The sequence below is a fragment of the Tachypleus tridentatus genome, chromosome 2, assembly GCF_004210375.1.
Source record: "Tachypleus tridentatus isolate NWPU-2018 chromosome 2, ASM421037v1, whole genome shotgun sequence".
Lineage (NCBI taxonomy): Eukaryota > Metazoa > Arthropoda > Merostomata > Xiphosura > Limulidae > Tachypleus > Tachypleus tridentatus.
This window is the reverse complement of record NC_134826.1, coordinates 156,007,830-156,022,707: the sequence shown is the minus strand read 5'-3', so window position 1 is coordinate 156,022,707 and position 14,878 is coordinate 156,007,830. Positions and strand designations below refer to the sequence as shown.

At 34.1% G+C, this 14,878-nt stretch overlaps 1 protein-coding gene across 2 annotated transcripts in view; it reads left to right on the top strand.

Annotated features, from left to right (window-relative positions):
* The window catches only part of LOC143245438 (uncharacterized), a 22,024-nt gene extending 7,146 nt beyond the window's left edge, over positions 1 to 14,878 (top strand). The window contains exons 1-3 of one of the 2 annotated variants that reach the window (XM_076491802.1): positions 8,591 to 8,733; positions 12,481 to 12,576; positions 13,036 to 14,878. In XM_076491802.1, coding sequence (XP_076347917.1) covers positions 13,084 to 14,223 — 1,140 coding nt within the window. In that variant the 5' untranslated portion in view covers positions 8,591 to 8,733; positions 12,481 to 12,576; positions 13,036 to 13,083 and the 3' untranslated portion in view covers positions 14,224 to 14,878. Of the gene's footprint in view, positions 1 to 8,590; positions 8,734 to 12,480; positions 12,577 to 13,035 lie in introns of those variants that run through there. The other variant, XM_076491803.1, reaches the window with a different exon arrangement.

The window sequence follows — 14,878 nt, the reverse complement described above, 5'->3', positions numbered from 1 at the left end:
CTTCCTTCTACAGTAACACACCACACTATAATCCCTCCTTCTACAGTAACACACCACACTATAATCCCTCCTTCTACAGTAACACACCACATTATTATCCCTCCTTCTCCAGTAACACACCACACTATACTCCTTCCTTCTACAGTAACACACCACACTATAATCCCTCCACACCACACTATAATCCCTCCATCTACAGTAACACACCACACTATAATCTCTCCTTCTACCGTAACAAACCACACTATAGTCATTGCTTCTACAGTAACACACCACACTATAATCCCTCCTTCTACAGTAACACACCACACTATACTCCTTCCTTCTCCAGTAACACACCACACTATAATCCCTCCACACCACACTATAATCCCTCCATCTACAGTAACACACCACACTATACTCCTTTCCTTTCTACAGTAACACACCACACTATACTTCCTTCCTTCTACAGTAACACACCACACTATAATCCTCCTTCTACAGTGACACACCACACTATAATCCCTCCTTCTACAGTGACACACCACACTATAATCCCTCCTTCTACACTAACACACCACACTATAATCCCTCCTTCTACACTAACACACCACACTATAATCTCTCCTTCTACCGTAACACACCACACTATAATCCCTCCTTCTACACTAACACACCACACTATAATCATTGCTTCTACAGTAACACACCACACTATAGTCATTGCTTTCTACAGTAACAAAAGCCATACTATAATCCCTCCTTCTACAGTAACACACCACACTATAATCCCTCCTTCTACAGTAACACACCACACTATAATCCCTCCTTGTACAGTAACACACCACAATATACTCTTTCCTTCTATAGTAACAAGCCATACTATAATCATTCCTTCTACAGTAACACACCACACTATAGTCATTCCTTCTATAGTAACAAGCCATACTATAATCATTCCTTCTACAGTAACACACCACAATATACCCTTTCCTTCTACAGTAACACACCACAATATACCCTTTTCCTTCTACAGTAACACACCACAATATACCCTTTCCTTCTACAGTAACACACCACTCTATAATCCCTCCTTCTACAGTAACACACCACACCATAATCCCTCCTTCTACAGTAACACACCACACTATAATCATTCCTTCTACAGTAACACACCACACTATAATCCCTCCTTCTACAGTAACACACCACACTATAATCATTCCTTCTACAGTAACACACTACACTATAATCCCTCCACACCACAATATGCTCCTTCCTTCTACAGTAACACACCACACTATAATCCCTCCACACCACATTATACTCCTTCCTTCTACAGTAACACACCACACCATAATCCCTCCTTCTACAGAACCACACCACACCATAATCCCTCCTTCTACAGAACCACACCACACTATAATAATTCCTTCTACAGTAACACACCACACTATAATAATTCCTTCTACAGTAACACACCACACTATAATCCCTCCTTCTACAGTGACACTACACTATAATCTCTCCACACCACAATATGCTCCTTCCTTCTACAGTAACACACCACACTATAATCATTCCTTCTACAGTAACACACCACACTATACTCCTTCCTTCTACAGTAACACACCACACTATAATCCCTCCACACCACACTATACTCCTTCCTTCTACAGTAACACACCACACTATAATCCCTCCTTCTACAGTAACACACCACATTATTATCCCTCCTTCTCCAGTAACACACCACACTATACTCCTTCCTTCTACAGTAACACACCACACTATAATCCCTCCACACCACACTATAATCCCTCCATCTACAGTAACACACCACACTATAATCTCTCCTTCTACCGTAACAAACCACACTATAGTCATTGCTTCTACAGTAACACACCACACTATAATCCCTCCTTCTACAGTAACACACCACACTATACTCCTTCCTTCTACAGTAACACACCACACTATAATCCCTCCACACCACACTATAATCCCTCCTTCTACAGTAACACACCACACTATACTCCTTCCTTCTCCAGTAACACACCACACTATAATCCCTCCACACCACACTATAATCCCTCCATCTACAGTAACACACCACACTATACTCCTTCCTTCTACAGTAACACACCACACTATACTCCTTCCTTCTACAGTAACACACCACACTATAATCCCTCCTTCTACAGTGACACACCACACTATAATCCCTCCTTCTACAGTGACACACCACACTATAATCCCTCCTTCTACAGTGACACACCACACTATAATCCCTCCTTCTACACTAACACACCACACTATAATCCCTCCTTCTACACTAACACACCACACTATAATCTCTCCTTCTACCGTAACACACCACACTATAATCATTGCTTCTACAGTAACACACCACACTATAGTCATTGCTTCTACAGTAACACACCACACTATAGTCATTGCTTCTACAGTAACAAGCCATACTATAATCCCTCCTTCTACAGTAACACACCACACTATAGTCATTGCTTCTACAGTAACACACCACACTATAGTCATTGCTTCTACAGTAACACACCACACTATAGTCATTGCTTCTACAGTAACACACCACACTATAGTCATTGCTTCTACAGTAACACACCACACTATAGTCATTGCTTCTACAGTAACACACCACACTATAGTCATTGCTTCTACAGTAACACACCACACTATAGTCATTGCTTCTACAGTAACACACCACACTATAGTCATTCCTTCTACAGTAACACACCATACTATAATCATTCCTTCTACAGTAACACACCACACTATAATCCCTCCTTCTACAGTAACACACCACACTATAATCCCTCCTTCTACAGTAACAAGCCATAATATACTCTTTCCTTCTACAGTAACACACCACACTATAACCCCTCCTTCTACAGTAACACACCACACTATAATCCCTCCTTCTACAGTAACACACCACACTATAATCCCTCTTTCTACAGTAACACACCACACTATAACCCCTCCTTCTACAGTAATACACCACACTATAATCCCTCCTTCTACAGTAACAAGCCATACTATAATCATTCCTTCTACAGTTATACACCACACTATAATCTCTCCTTCTACAGTGTTACACCACACTATAATCCCTCCTTCTACAGTAACAAGCCATATTATAATCATTCCTTGAATAGGAACATAGGAAAAGAGAACCAATATCAGATATATAAAAACATTCTTTAAACCAGAAAAATAGGAAAAAAAGTACCAGTATCAGATGCGAAATAACATTCTATAATCAGGAACATAACAAAAAAGAACCAACATCAGATTTATAAAAACATAAGAAGAACCAATATCAGATTCAACTTCAAACAAATCAAAGTAAGATACAGGTAAATTCCCAAGCAGAATTAAATAATCTTTCATGTGAGGAGAAGAAGAGGAACCACAACGTTCCTCCTTACCACCCCTGTTGGGGAGAGAATTCTTCTGACTTCACAACGTTCCTCCTAACCGCCCCTGTTGGGGAGATCATTCTTCTGATTTCTCCCTCTCTAAACTAAACCCCTGCCAAGTTCGTTTGCGTTTCCAGTATCAGATGCGTACTAACATTCTTTCATCGGGAACAAAGGAAAAAACAATATCAGATTTATGAAAACATTCCCTATTTAGGATCATCAGAAGAACCAATATCACATGTATAAAAAGATTCTTTAAATCAATAACATACAAAAAAAGAACTAATATTAGATTCATAATAACAGTCTTTAATCAGCACATAGGAAATAAAGAACCAATATCAGATTTATAAAAACATTCTTTAATCAAGAATAACCAATATCAGATGCATATTTTTTTTAATGAGGAACATCACAGAGAAAGAATCAATATTAGATGTATAAAATCATTTTTTAAATCAGGAACTTAAGATGACACAATATCCGATTTATAAAAAAACATTCTTCACGTTAGAAACATAACATGAACCAATATCAGACGTATAAAAACAATATTTAAATTAGAAAAGTAGGAAAAAAGAGCCAATATCAGATTTATAGAAACATTCTTTAAATCTGGAACAAAATAAGATTCATATCTACATGAACATTATTTAATCAGGAACATAAGAAGAATCAATATCAGATGTGTAAAAACATTTGTTAAATCAGGAACATAAAATGAATCAACATCAGATGCATAAAAACCCTTTTATTCATCAACACAGGAAAAACATATCAGACGAAGGAAAACATTCCTTAATCAGGAACCAAAGAACAGCCAATATCGTATGTATAAAAAAATTCTTTAAATCAGAAATGTGTGGAAAAAAACCCAACAATAACATTCTTTAAACAGGAACATTAGAAAAACCATCATCAGACGTATAAAAATATTCTTTATATCTGAAACATAAGAAAAAAAAGAATCAATATCAGATGCGTAATAACATTCTTTAATAAGTAAAATAGGAAGAAAAGAACCAATGTGAGATTTATAAAAACATTCTTTCATCAGAAACATAAGAAAAACCAATATCAGATGCATAGAAACATTCCTCAATCAGGAACATAGAAAGAAAAGAACCAATATAAGATATATAAAAATATTCTTTGATCACGAACATCAAAGAACCGATATCATATGTATAAAAACATTCTTTAAATTAGAAACATAGGAAAAAAAAGAACCAATATCAGAGGGAAAAACATTCTTTAATAGGGAACATGACAAAAAAGAACCAATATCAGATGTATAAAAACAACTTTAATGAGGAACATAGGAAATAAAGAGCTAATATGTGATTCATAAAAACATTTTTAAAAACAGAAAAAAAGAAGAACCACTATCAGATGCATAAAAACATTTTTCAATCACGAACATAAGAAAGAAAGAATACATTAGATATATAAAAACATTCATTAAATCAGAAATATAAGAAAAAAGAACCAATATTACATGAGTAATAACATTCTTCACATTATAAAGATAGGGAAAAACAACCAATATAAATGCATGCCTTAAATCAGGAATATAAGAAGAAAAAACGAGTTAATATCAGATGTTTAGGAACATTCTTTAATCAAAAACGTAGGATAGATAATAGTACCAATATCAGAAGCCCGGCATGGCGAAATGGTTTAAGGTGTTCGACTCGTAATCTGAGGATCGCGGGTTCGAATCCACGTTGCACCAAACATGCTCGCCCTTTCAGCAATGAGGGAGTTATAATGTGTCAGTCAATCCCACTATTCGTTCGTAAAAGAGAAGACCAAGAGTTGGCAGTGCATAGTGTTAACTAGCTGCCTTCCCTCGAGAATAACATTGCTAAATTAGTGACGGCTAGCGCAGGGCATATAGCCCTTGTGTAGCTTTGTGCGAAATTCCTAAAGAAACCAATGTCACATGTATAACAAATTCTTTAATCAGAAACATAAGAAAAAAGAGCCAATATTAGATGTATAAAAACATTCTTCAACCGGGAGCATAAGATAGAAAGTACCAATATCAGATTTATAAAAACATTCTTCAACCGGGAGCATAAGATAGAAAGTACCAATATCAGATTTATAAAAAACATTCTTCAACCGGGAGCATAAGATAGAAAGTACCAATATCAGATTTATAAAAACATTCTTCAACCGGGAGCATAAGATAGAAAGTACCAATATCAGATTTATAAAAACATTCTTCAACCGGGAGCATAAGATAGAAAGTACCAATATCAGATTTATAAAAACATTCTTCAACCAGGAGCATAAGATAGAAAGTACCAATATCAGATTTATAAAAACATTCTTCAACCGGGAGCATAAGATAGAAAGTACCAATATCAGATTTATAAAAACATTCTTCAACCGGGAGCATAAGATAGAAAGTACCAATATCAGATTTATAAAAACATTCTTCAACCGGGAGCATAAGATAGAAAGTACCAATATCAGATTTATAAAAACATTCTTCAACCGGGAGCATAAGATAGAAAGTACCAATATGAGATTTATAAAAACATTTTTCAAATAGGAACAAAAGTACAACCAATATCATACGTATAAAAAATTCTTCAAATGTGAATTATATGAAGAATCAATATTAGATGTATAAAAACATTCTTTAAATCAGGAACATAGGGAAAAGAACCAATATCAGATTTATAGAAACATTCTTTAATCAAGAATATAAGAAGAACCAATATCAGATGGATAAAAAACATTTTTAAATTAGGAACATAAGAAAGAAAGAATCAATATTAGATGTACAAAACATTCTTCAAATGAGGAACATAAGAAGAACCAACATCAGATGTATAAAACACATTCTTTAAATCAGAAACGTTGGAAAAAAAATCAATATTAGATACGTAATAACATTCTTTAATCAGGAACATATGAAAAAAGAACCAATATCAAATTTATAGAAACGTTCTTTAATCAAGAATATAAAAAGAACCAATATCAGATGTATAAAAACATTCTTTAAATTAAAAACTTATGAAAAATGAACCAATATGATAGATAAAAAACATTTTTAAATCGGGAACAAAAGAAAGACAGAATCAATATTAGATGCAAAAAACATTCTTCAAATAAGGTACATAAGAACAACCAATATCATGTGTATAAAAAATTCTTTAAATCAGAAACGTGGGAAAAAAACAATATCAAATGCATAAGAACATTCTTCAAAACGGAACATAGGAAAAAAGAACCAATATCATATTTATTAAAACATTCTTTAATCAGGAATATAAGAAGAACCATTATCAGATTATGAAACATACTCTAAATTAGAAAAATAGGAAAAAAGAACACTATCAGATGCATAAAAACATTTTTTAATCAGGACCATATGAAAAACCAATGTCAGATTTATGAAAACATTCTTTAATTGTGAAATATAAGAAGAACCAATATCAGATGTATAAAAACATTATTTAAATCATTAACATCAGAAAAACCAATATCAGATGTATAAAAACATTATTTAAATCATTAACATCAAAAAACCAATATCAGATGTATAAAAATATTCTTTATATCAGAAACATAGGAAAAGAAGAATCAATATCAGATGCGTTATAACATTCTTTAATCAGGAATATTGGGAAAAAAATCAATATCAGATTTAACAAAATATTTTTCAAATTAGAAACAGAGGAAAAACAACCAATATAAAAACATTATTTAAATCAGGAACATAGGAAAAAAGAACCAATATCAGATGTATAAAAACATTCTTGAAATCAGAAATATAGGAAGAACCAATATTAGATGTATAAAAGCATTCTTTAAATCGGAAACATAATAAGAACCGACATCAGATGTATAAAATCATTATTTAAATCAGGAACATAATAAGAACCAACATTAGATGTCTAAAATATTCTTTAAATCCAAACACACGAAAAAAAGAACCAATATTAGATGCCTAATAACAGTCTTGAATAAGGAAAAGAAGAAGAAAAGAACCAATAGCTGATGGGTAATAACATTCTTAAATCAGGAACGTATTATGAAAAGAACCAATATCAGATTTATAAAAACATTCTTTAATCAGGGAAGTCAGAAGAACCGATATCAGATGTACAAAAACATTTTTTAACAAGGAACATGAGAGAAAAGAACCAATATGAGATGTGTGAAAACAATCTTTAATGAGGAACATAGGAAACAAAGAACCAATATATGATTTATAAAAACATTCTTCAAATTAGAAACAGGAAAACACAACCAATATAAAAACAATCTTTAAATAGGGAATATAAGAAAAAAAGAACCAATATCATATTTATAAAAACATTCTTTACTCAGAAACATAAGAAGAACCAATATCAGATGCATAGAAACATTTTCTAAATCACAAACATAAGAAAAAAGAACCCATATCAGATGTACAAAAACATTCTTTAAATTAGAAAATAGGAAAAAAGAACCAATATGAGATGCAAAAACATTCTTTAATCTCGACCATGAGAAGAACCAATATCAGATTTATATAAAAAAACATTCTTTAAATAAAAAATATAAGAAGAACCAATATTAGACGTATAAAAACATTTTATATATCAGAAACACGAAAAAAAGAACCAGTATCAGATGCGTAATAACATTCTTTAATCAGGAATATAGGAGAAAAAGAACCAATATGACACAAAATCGGCTTTGAGGCCTACTAGCACAGGAAACGTGAAAACTGTTTGTCACTTCCTTCTTATTATTGTACAACCCTTTGTTCTGTTACTTACTGGAAATGTAAGGCATTTCCCCCTAAAAAATAAAAATACTACATTTATCAAATAAACAAAACATTACACTTACAATTTTAACCAACGATGACGAAACGGTAAGCCTAAGAATCGTTGATAATTATTCATTTCAAACATGCTGTCGAGGTATTTATATGTGATGTGATTTTGTAAAACAAGGTGTAGTTACGGTTACATGAACCAGTCCTTACTGAATAATAGAAACTATTAAAATGATTGTGACATCTAATGACTGAACACCACAAGATGCCACTTCCGGCGTTTTCAGCTTGTAAAGCACAAATTATTTATGAATGAAACTTCCTTTAGAAGATGACACGTTGCACGTGGCTCACATAAAACTTCACTATTGCACGCCCAATATAAATGCCGTTTAGTAGAGAACAGCACGTAAATGTAGTTGTTTATCGGTATGAGGCTCCCTATATATGTTGAACAAATCTTCTAAACCCGCATTGAAAAAATCTACAAGTTTATTAAGTCAGGTACGTATTTCTATTAGTGATACAAGTTTAGTTTGGGATAATATCTCAGTTATGAACAACAGTATCGTATCTTAATTATAATTGTAAGAAACACACAATGAGTTAATTTTTTTTAAAACCTTAATGTTTATACTCCTTTGTGCAAATTAATTGAAACAAATGGTCATTTTACAATATTTTCAGCATGGTGGCCGGTGTCGGCTCGCTGGACCCGCTGATTTCCTTTAATAGTCATTTATTTACATAGACGGCGTCATTTGCTGTGGTCTGTTTTTGGGATATATGACGAAATTTTGAGGAATATTACGTTATTCGAAAGTACGTTAGACTTTCTCTTTCAGCCATCATACACTATGACTCCTAGAAAGCGTACAAAGATTGTGACACTGCACGAGCACACCGGCATGACTTACAGGGAAATCGCGAACGTCGTTGGTGTTAGCCTATCGACCGTGTGATCAAGGCCAAGGTCAGTCTATCAGTCCGAAACGTAAAGGAAAATGTGGCCGAAAAAGGAAAACAACACCAAGAGACGACGTTTACGTGGTTATGGAGAGTGTGAAAGATCCACGGAAGACAAGTGACGCCATAAAAAAGAGATTTCGAAGTCAAAGGAATAAAAGTCAGCTCTTCAACGGTTCGTCGTAGGCTTGATGTCGATCAAAGGGCAAGGAGACCAGTCAAAAAACAACTTACCAACTCAATAAAGAAAAAACGGTATCAATGGGGTCTGAAATATAGAAACTGGATGCAAGAACAATGGAGGAAAGTGTTATTCAGTGACGAGACTCATTTCTTCGTACAGGGTCAAAGAAGTCTGCATGTTTGCAGATCTCCAGGTGAGAAACTTCGAGAATCTCACATCAATCAGTTTGTAAAACATCCCTTGAAGATGTTTTGGGGCTTTTTCAGCTACTATGGCGTCGGAGGCATACATATCGTAGAAGGTATGATGCGAGGACCACAGTACATCAAAGTTTTGCAGAGAAGAGTCATTCCAGAATTGAAAAAGAGATTTCCAGATGGATCTGCCTTTTTCAGCAAGATCTGGCTCCGTGCCACACATCGAAACTTGTGAAGAATTTTATGACTACAACGCGAATAAAGGTGCTGGACTGGCCTGGAAACTCTTCGGACTTAAATCCTATTGAAAATCTTTGGGTGATTTGTAAAGAAAGGCTTCTAGGAAAAGACTGTACCACGAAAGATAAGCTAATTGAGGCCATAATTGAGGTGTGGTGCCGCGATCCAAAAATTAGTAAAGATTGCAGTCAACTCGTGGACTCGATGCCAAAGCGGATTAGTGATCTTCTGAAAAATAAAGGCAGTCATATCATGTATTAATTTGTGAGTAATTTTTGGCTTCTCAGAAATAAAACGCAAAAATTGAAAAATCGTAATTTTCTGCCTTGTTTCAATTAATTTGCACAAGGGTGTATATTATAACAAAGTTAACAGTAAGAATCACCATCAACGGGTTCTGTGATATCGTTGTTGCTTTATTTGCAAATCAAATAATGCTAACAGTCATTGCACAGATGTTAACCTACTACCAATTACAGTGGTGCTTAGAGGGCAAAGAGGCATAATGGTTGCTTAATTTGGTCTGTTACTCTATCATGCTAAACCTCAGTTATAGCCTTACTCGACCACATAATTATCATTATTGAGTGTTTCGCAGCTTGTGAGACTTCCAGTATCATAGAAAAGTGCTGCTAAGGTGGAGAACTGTAGACTAGCTAAATAGCCAAGTGGTCATCTTCCTTTTTTCATTATTCCAGGTTAACCAAAAAATAAATGAAGCTTTCGTAATGACTTTCGTACGACAGAAGATAATTTTAAAGAGTTCTTAACAACAGTTTTTCACTAAGCATGGTGGTGTTTTCTATCAGTTAAAGAGGCCAAGCATAGCCAGGTGGTTAGGGTGAACGACTTGTAATCCAATGGTCACGAGTTCGAATTCCCGTCACATCAAACATGCTCACCCATTCAGCCGTGGGGGCACTATAATGCGACAGACAATCCCACTATTCTTTGGTAAAAGAGTAACCCAAGAGTTGGCGGTAGGTGGTGATGACTAGTTTCTTTCACTCTAGTCTTACACTGCAAAATTAGCGATGGCTAACGCAGATAGCCCTTGTGTAGTTGAAGAAATCTAGTGTAAACTACATTATTTTTATCCCTTAAAGTTGGCTTTCTTAGAGAAATTTGATGTTCCTTTAAAAAGCTTAATCACAGGGTGAAACAAGAATTACCAGTTAATAGCAGGAGAACATTAGAACATGTAGAATATTCAATGATTTGTACACAATACAGTCGATGTCTTTAGGGAACCAAACCATATATTATGTATGAAGTGAACGAGTGAAAAAAAAAGAAGTCAGTAAATATAACATTAAATGTTATTACACACATTCATAGAAGACATTTGCTTTCAGTGAAGGGAACAAAGGTGAGAAAATAATTTAAAAAAACATTTTGTAAATATAAAATGATGTGAGGATAACAGTGACAAAAAGTATAGAAACAAGATCGCGATATATACAATAAACCTGATTCAAATCACATATAAATAGCTAAATATTTTCAAAGATAACTTTTATCTCCAACTAAATCCGTGTCAGTTGTGTGAGTTCAGGTTTGAAATAAATGATTTAAACTGAATACTAGTCAGATTGACTGGAGATATTTGTTTCATAATTTCCATTCACGTTTACTCTATTTCGGCGTTTTTTGGTATTACTGTCCTTACGTGATCCTTGCTTTTTGCAATTTTTTGTTACATTATCTCTTGTCTAAGATATCTTTAGACGCATTACTTTAACTATAAGCCAATTGACTTTAAGGTGCAAAAGTTTATTTATAAATTTAACAGAAAGTCCATTGCTGTATTGAATACTCTGCGTCTTCTTATTAATTCTGAACCTTTACTTTCAGTGAAGCTTAATATTTTAAAGAAATATCTTCATTCATTGAACTATAATTGTACTTATATATAAATAAAGATATATTATAAGTATGGCAAAAATGCAAATTATATACACTATTTTTCTTACTTCACTAATATAACACACTGAAAACTGAAGAGTATACAATGTCATAAATAACTTCAGACATTTTTATGTATAATCTAGTAGTTTATAGAACTTGTAGGCATCCCATACAACTACTTTTTTAGGAGGCCAAACACTGTTTAGCTGTAAATTGTGCTACAAATAATTTAAATGTTAAATGAAGCAGAAAACATGACACTTGACAGTTTTCGCAATTTGGAAGGTAAAACTTTTATTTTAAGGGGTGGGTGGAAAATGAGCAGGACGTGATAAAATCAAAAGAAGCGAAATAATCAGTAAACACTTTACTCTTTCTATTCGTTACTGTTTGACCCCCTGATTAAGAGTATACATTCTTCCGAAAGTGCTTTGATTGTTGGGTTTGTTGTTTTGTGATACACCAAACTCAGATCTTCCAAAACGTCGTGGTCAAGAAAGATTATCTAACAACCGCTTTATGTATGTGTAGGCGGATTACAGTTATTTGTGATGATGCAAGTCTCACTAAAACTATTGTGCCTCATAATTACAAGAGGTTAAAAACGAAGACCTGTTTCTTTGTTGAACTTTGTAACTACTAGAGCGTGAAAATAACCTTTTTTTTCTGGGCTGTACTCTGTAGTAATGAAGAATTTGGTTACCGACTGAATGTAATATCTTCGAATATTTTAAAGTGTATTTCCATTACTTTCAGGATTTCTTCGTTATAAAAATGGTACCAAAAGCAGGGAGGAAAAACAAGTGTTTTTCTTATGGCTTTTCATCGTTATTCTTGCCTGTTGTCCGGAAGGTGAGTCCGACCGTTTTGTTTTGTAGTTTAACAACAGTGATAAATTTCTTTGCATTCTACTTTTAAGACAAGTTTTAAATATTTGCTACATTGCTAAAAAATTTATGATTTAAGACTGTTCGCCTGATGAGAAGAAAATAATAAATTGCCATATTTACAATTTAATTAAAGGTATTTACAAAGTCAGTGTTTAAGAAAACAGGATATTAACGAAGTTTATGTTACTGACAGAAAGTTTGTACATCGTCACTGTTTCTGTACCGTTTATTTTCAATAAAATGTTACATGATTTAGTAACTAAAATATTATACACTGTTAGAACAAACTGTTTGTATCCTACGCTTCAGTACGATTTATTTTGATTTCCAATTCATATGTCAGAGATTTTGTTGACATTAGTTAGTTGATTTAGCTGTAGACGGTTTGCTTTTACTTATAAGATTATTTCTTTCTATAAAGGCACCTTTACGCAGGCTACTTTTGACCAGTTGGAGAACGTAATAACAGATGCTATACAAAAAAGCTGTAGCTAATCTTCCCCAGTCCGTGCCTCTCGAAGACGTAAGCTTCGCCATTGACGTGACGTTTGGACCAATTGTCACTACGTTATCCGATTTAAACTTGACGGGATTACAAGCCATACAAATACAAGATATTCAACTTACGAATGCATCCACAATAACAGGAAGAGCCACTCTGATTGCTTCAGACATTTTAATCATCGGAATGGGACAGATAAGTGGTAATGTTTCTACTATTCCTTTTAATTATTCTGGCGATCTATCCGTGGGTTCAAATGACACCTCTCTTCTGTTGGATTTCTCACTTTCTTACGACGTAAACAACACGTTCACACTACTTAACGTTGTTTCTCAGTTCGTGTTTGGGACCAACTTTACGTCTCTGGACATTCCAATTATCACTTCACCTGTTAATGACGCTCTGATCCAAGGTGTTGTTTTGGCTTTCAAGCCATTAGTCGAATTACAAATTGCACAATTCTTTTTTGATGTTCTGTCACCTGGTGTGGAATTATTAATAGATAATTCTACAATATTATTCCTAAGTCCAGCTGTTGGTAACCTTTCCGGAGGTGAAGCAGACATTTCGGTACTTTGTAAGAATGCTAGTGGATACCTGGACAGTTTGGTGGCGAACCTGCAGGCTCGTCTTAGAGCTGTAGAACCGGTTTCTCTTAGTTCATATCGGTTTGTGTTTGTATTTGTAAATAGCGGCCAGCTTAGCGGTTTCTCTAACATTAGAAGGGTTGGTGAAATCCAGCTCTCGTGTAATACAACAGATGGACGAGATATTTTAACTTTCAATCTTATGGTTTCGAACATTCGACTTCAACAGAATTTTCTATTTCGTTCTTTTCGCTTTTTCTATCTCTTGCGAATGACGGGAACTTTGTCCAGCTTGACTGTCCGAGTCCAGCTAGCGGTGCATCAGGGCAACTTGACCCCAGTTTTACAGCTATTCGACTTGGCTAGCGTAGAAAATATTAATATCAACGTGTTTCGTCAAAATCGTTTATCTTTAATTTTAAATAATATAAGAAATTTCAGGGATTATTTTAGACAACTATTGGCCAATACTGCTACCAACCAAATACGTCAAGCACTCGTGAACCAGCTACGTCAGTAATATAGGCAGGATTCCGAACAAGGTCTAACCATCATTTAACCCACTGCTGAATTTACTTTCGCTAAATCACATTGTGAGCTTGTTCTCCTCACCGGTGCAGAAGATAAACCTTGGTCACTTTCAACTAGGCACACATCAGCTGAGAAGTTTTATTATGTTTATTAATTGACAAACAATGATTTATAAACATAATAAAGAATACTATTTAGTTTACTTTTAAAGGGGAACCCATTTAATTTACGAACAAAATGAAGTTTGGAGAGATATGTTTATTTCTCTACAGAGTTTGTTCTCTAACAAAGAGACATCAACATACACAACATTTGAACTACAAGTCTTTAATTAATGTACGTGATCATGTCTCATTCTTAGACATGAAATAGAAATAAATATATCTCACATATAGCTGTTTCCAAACCTCTTCTATATACTACATCCAACAAAACATTAGCCAATCTTCTTATTTTAAGTGTCTTCATTATATTAATAAACCATTGTTTGTTAATTTGCTATTATATTAGTACAATGTTCTTCCAAACAGTAACACATTACTTGAGATTTAACTCGTAATTTGTATGTTATCCTATCCAACAATAAAAAGGTTACCAATATTTCATGCCTTATGGATATTAAAATAGGTAGTTTATTGCATTTA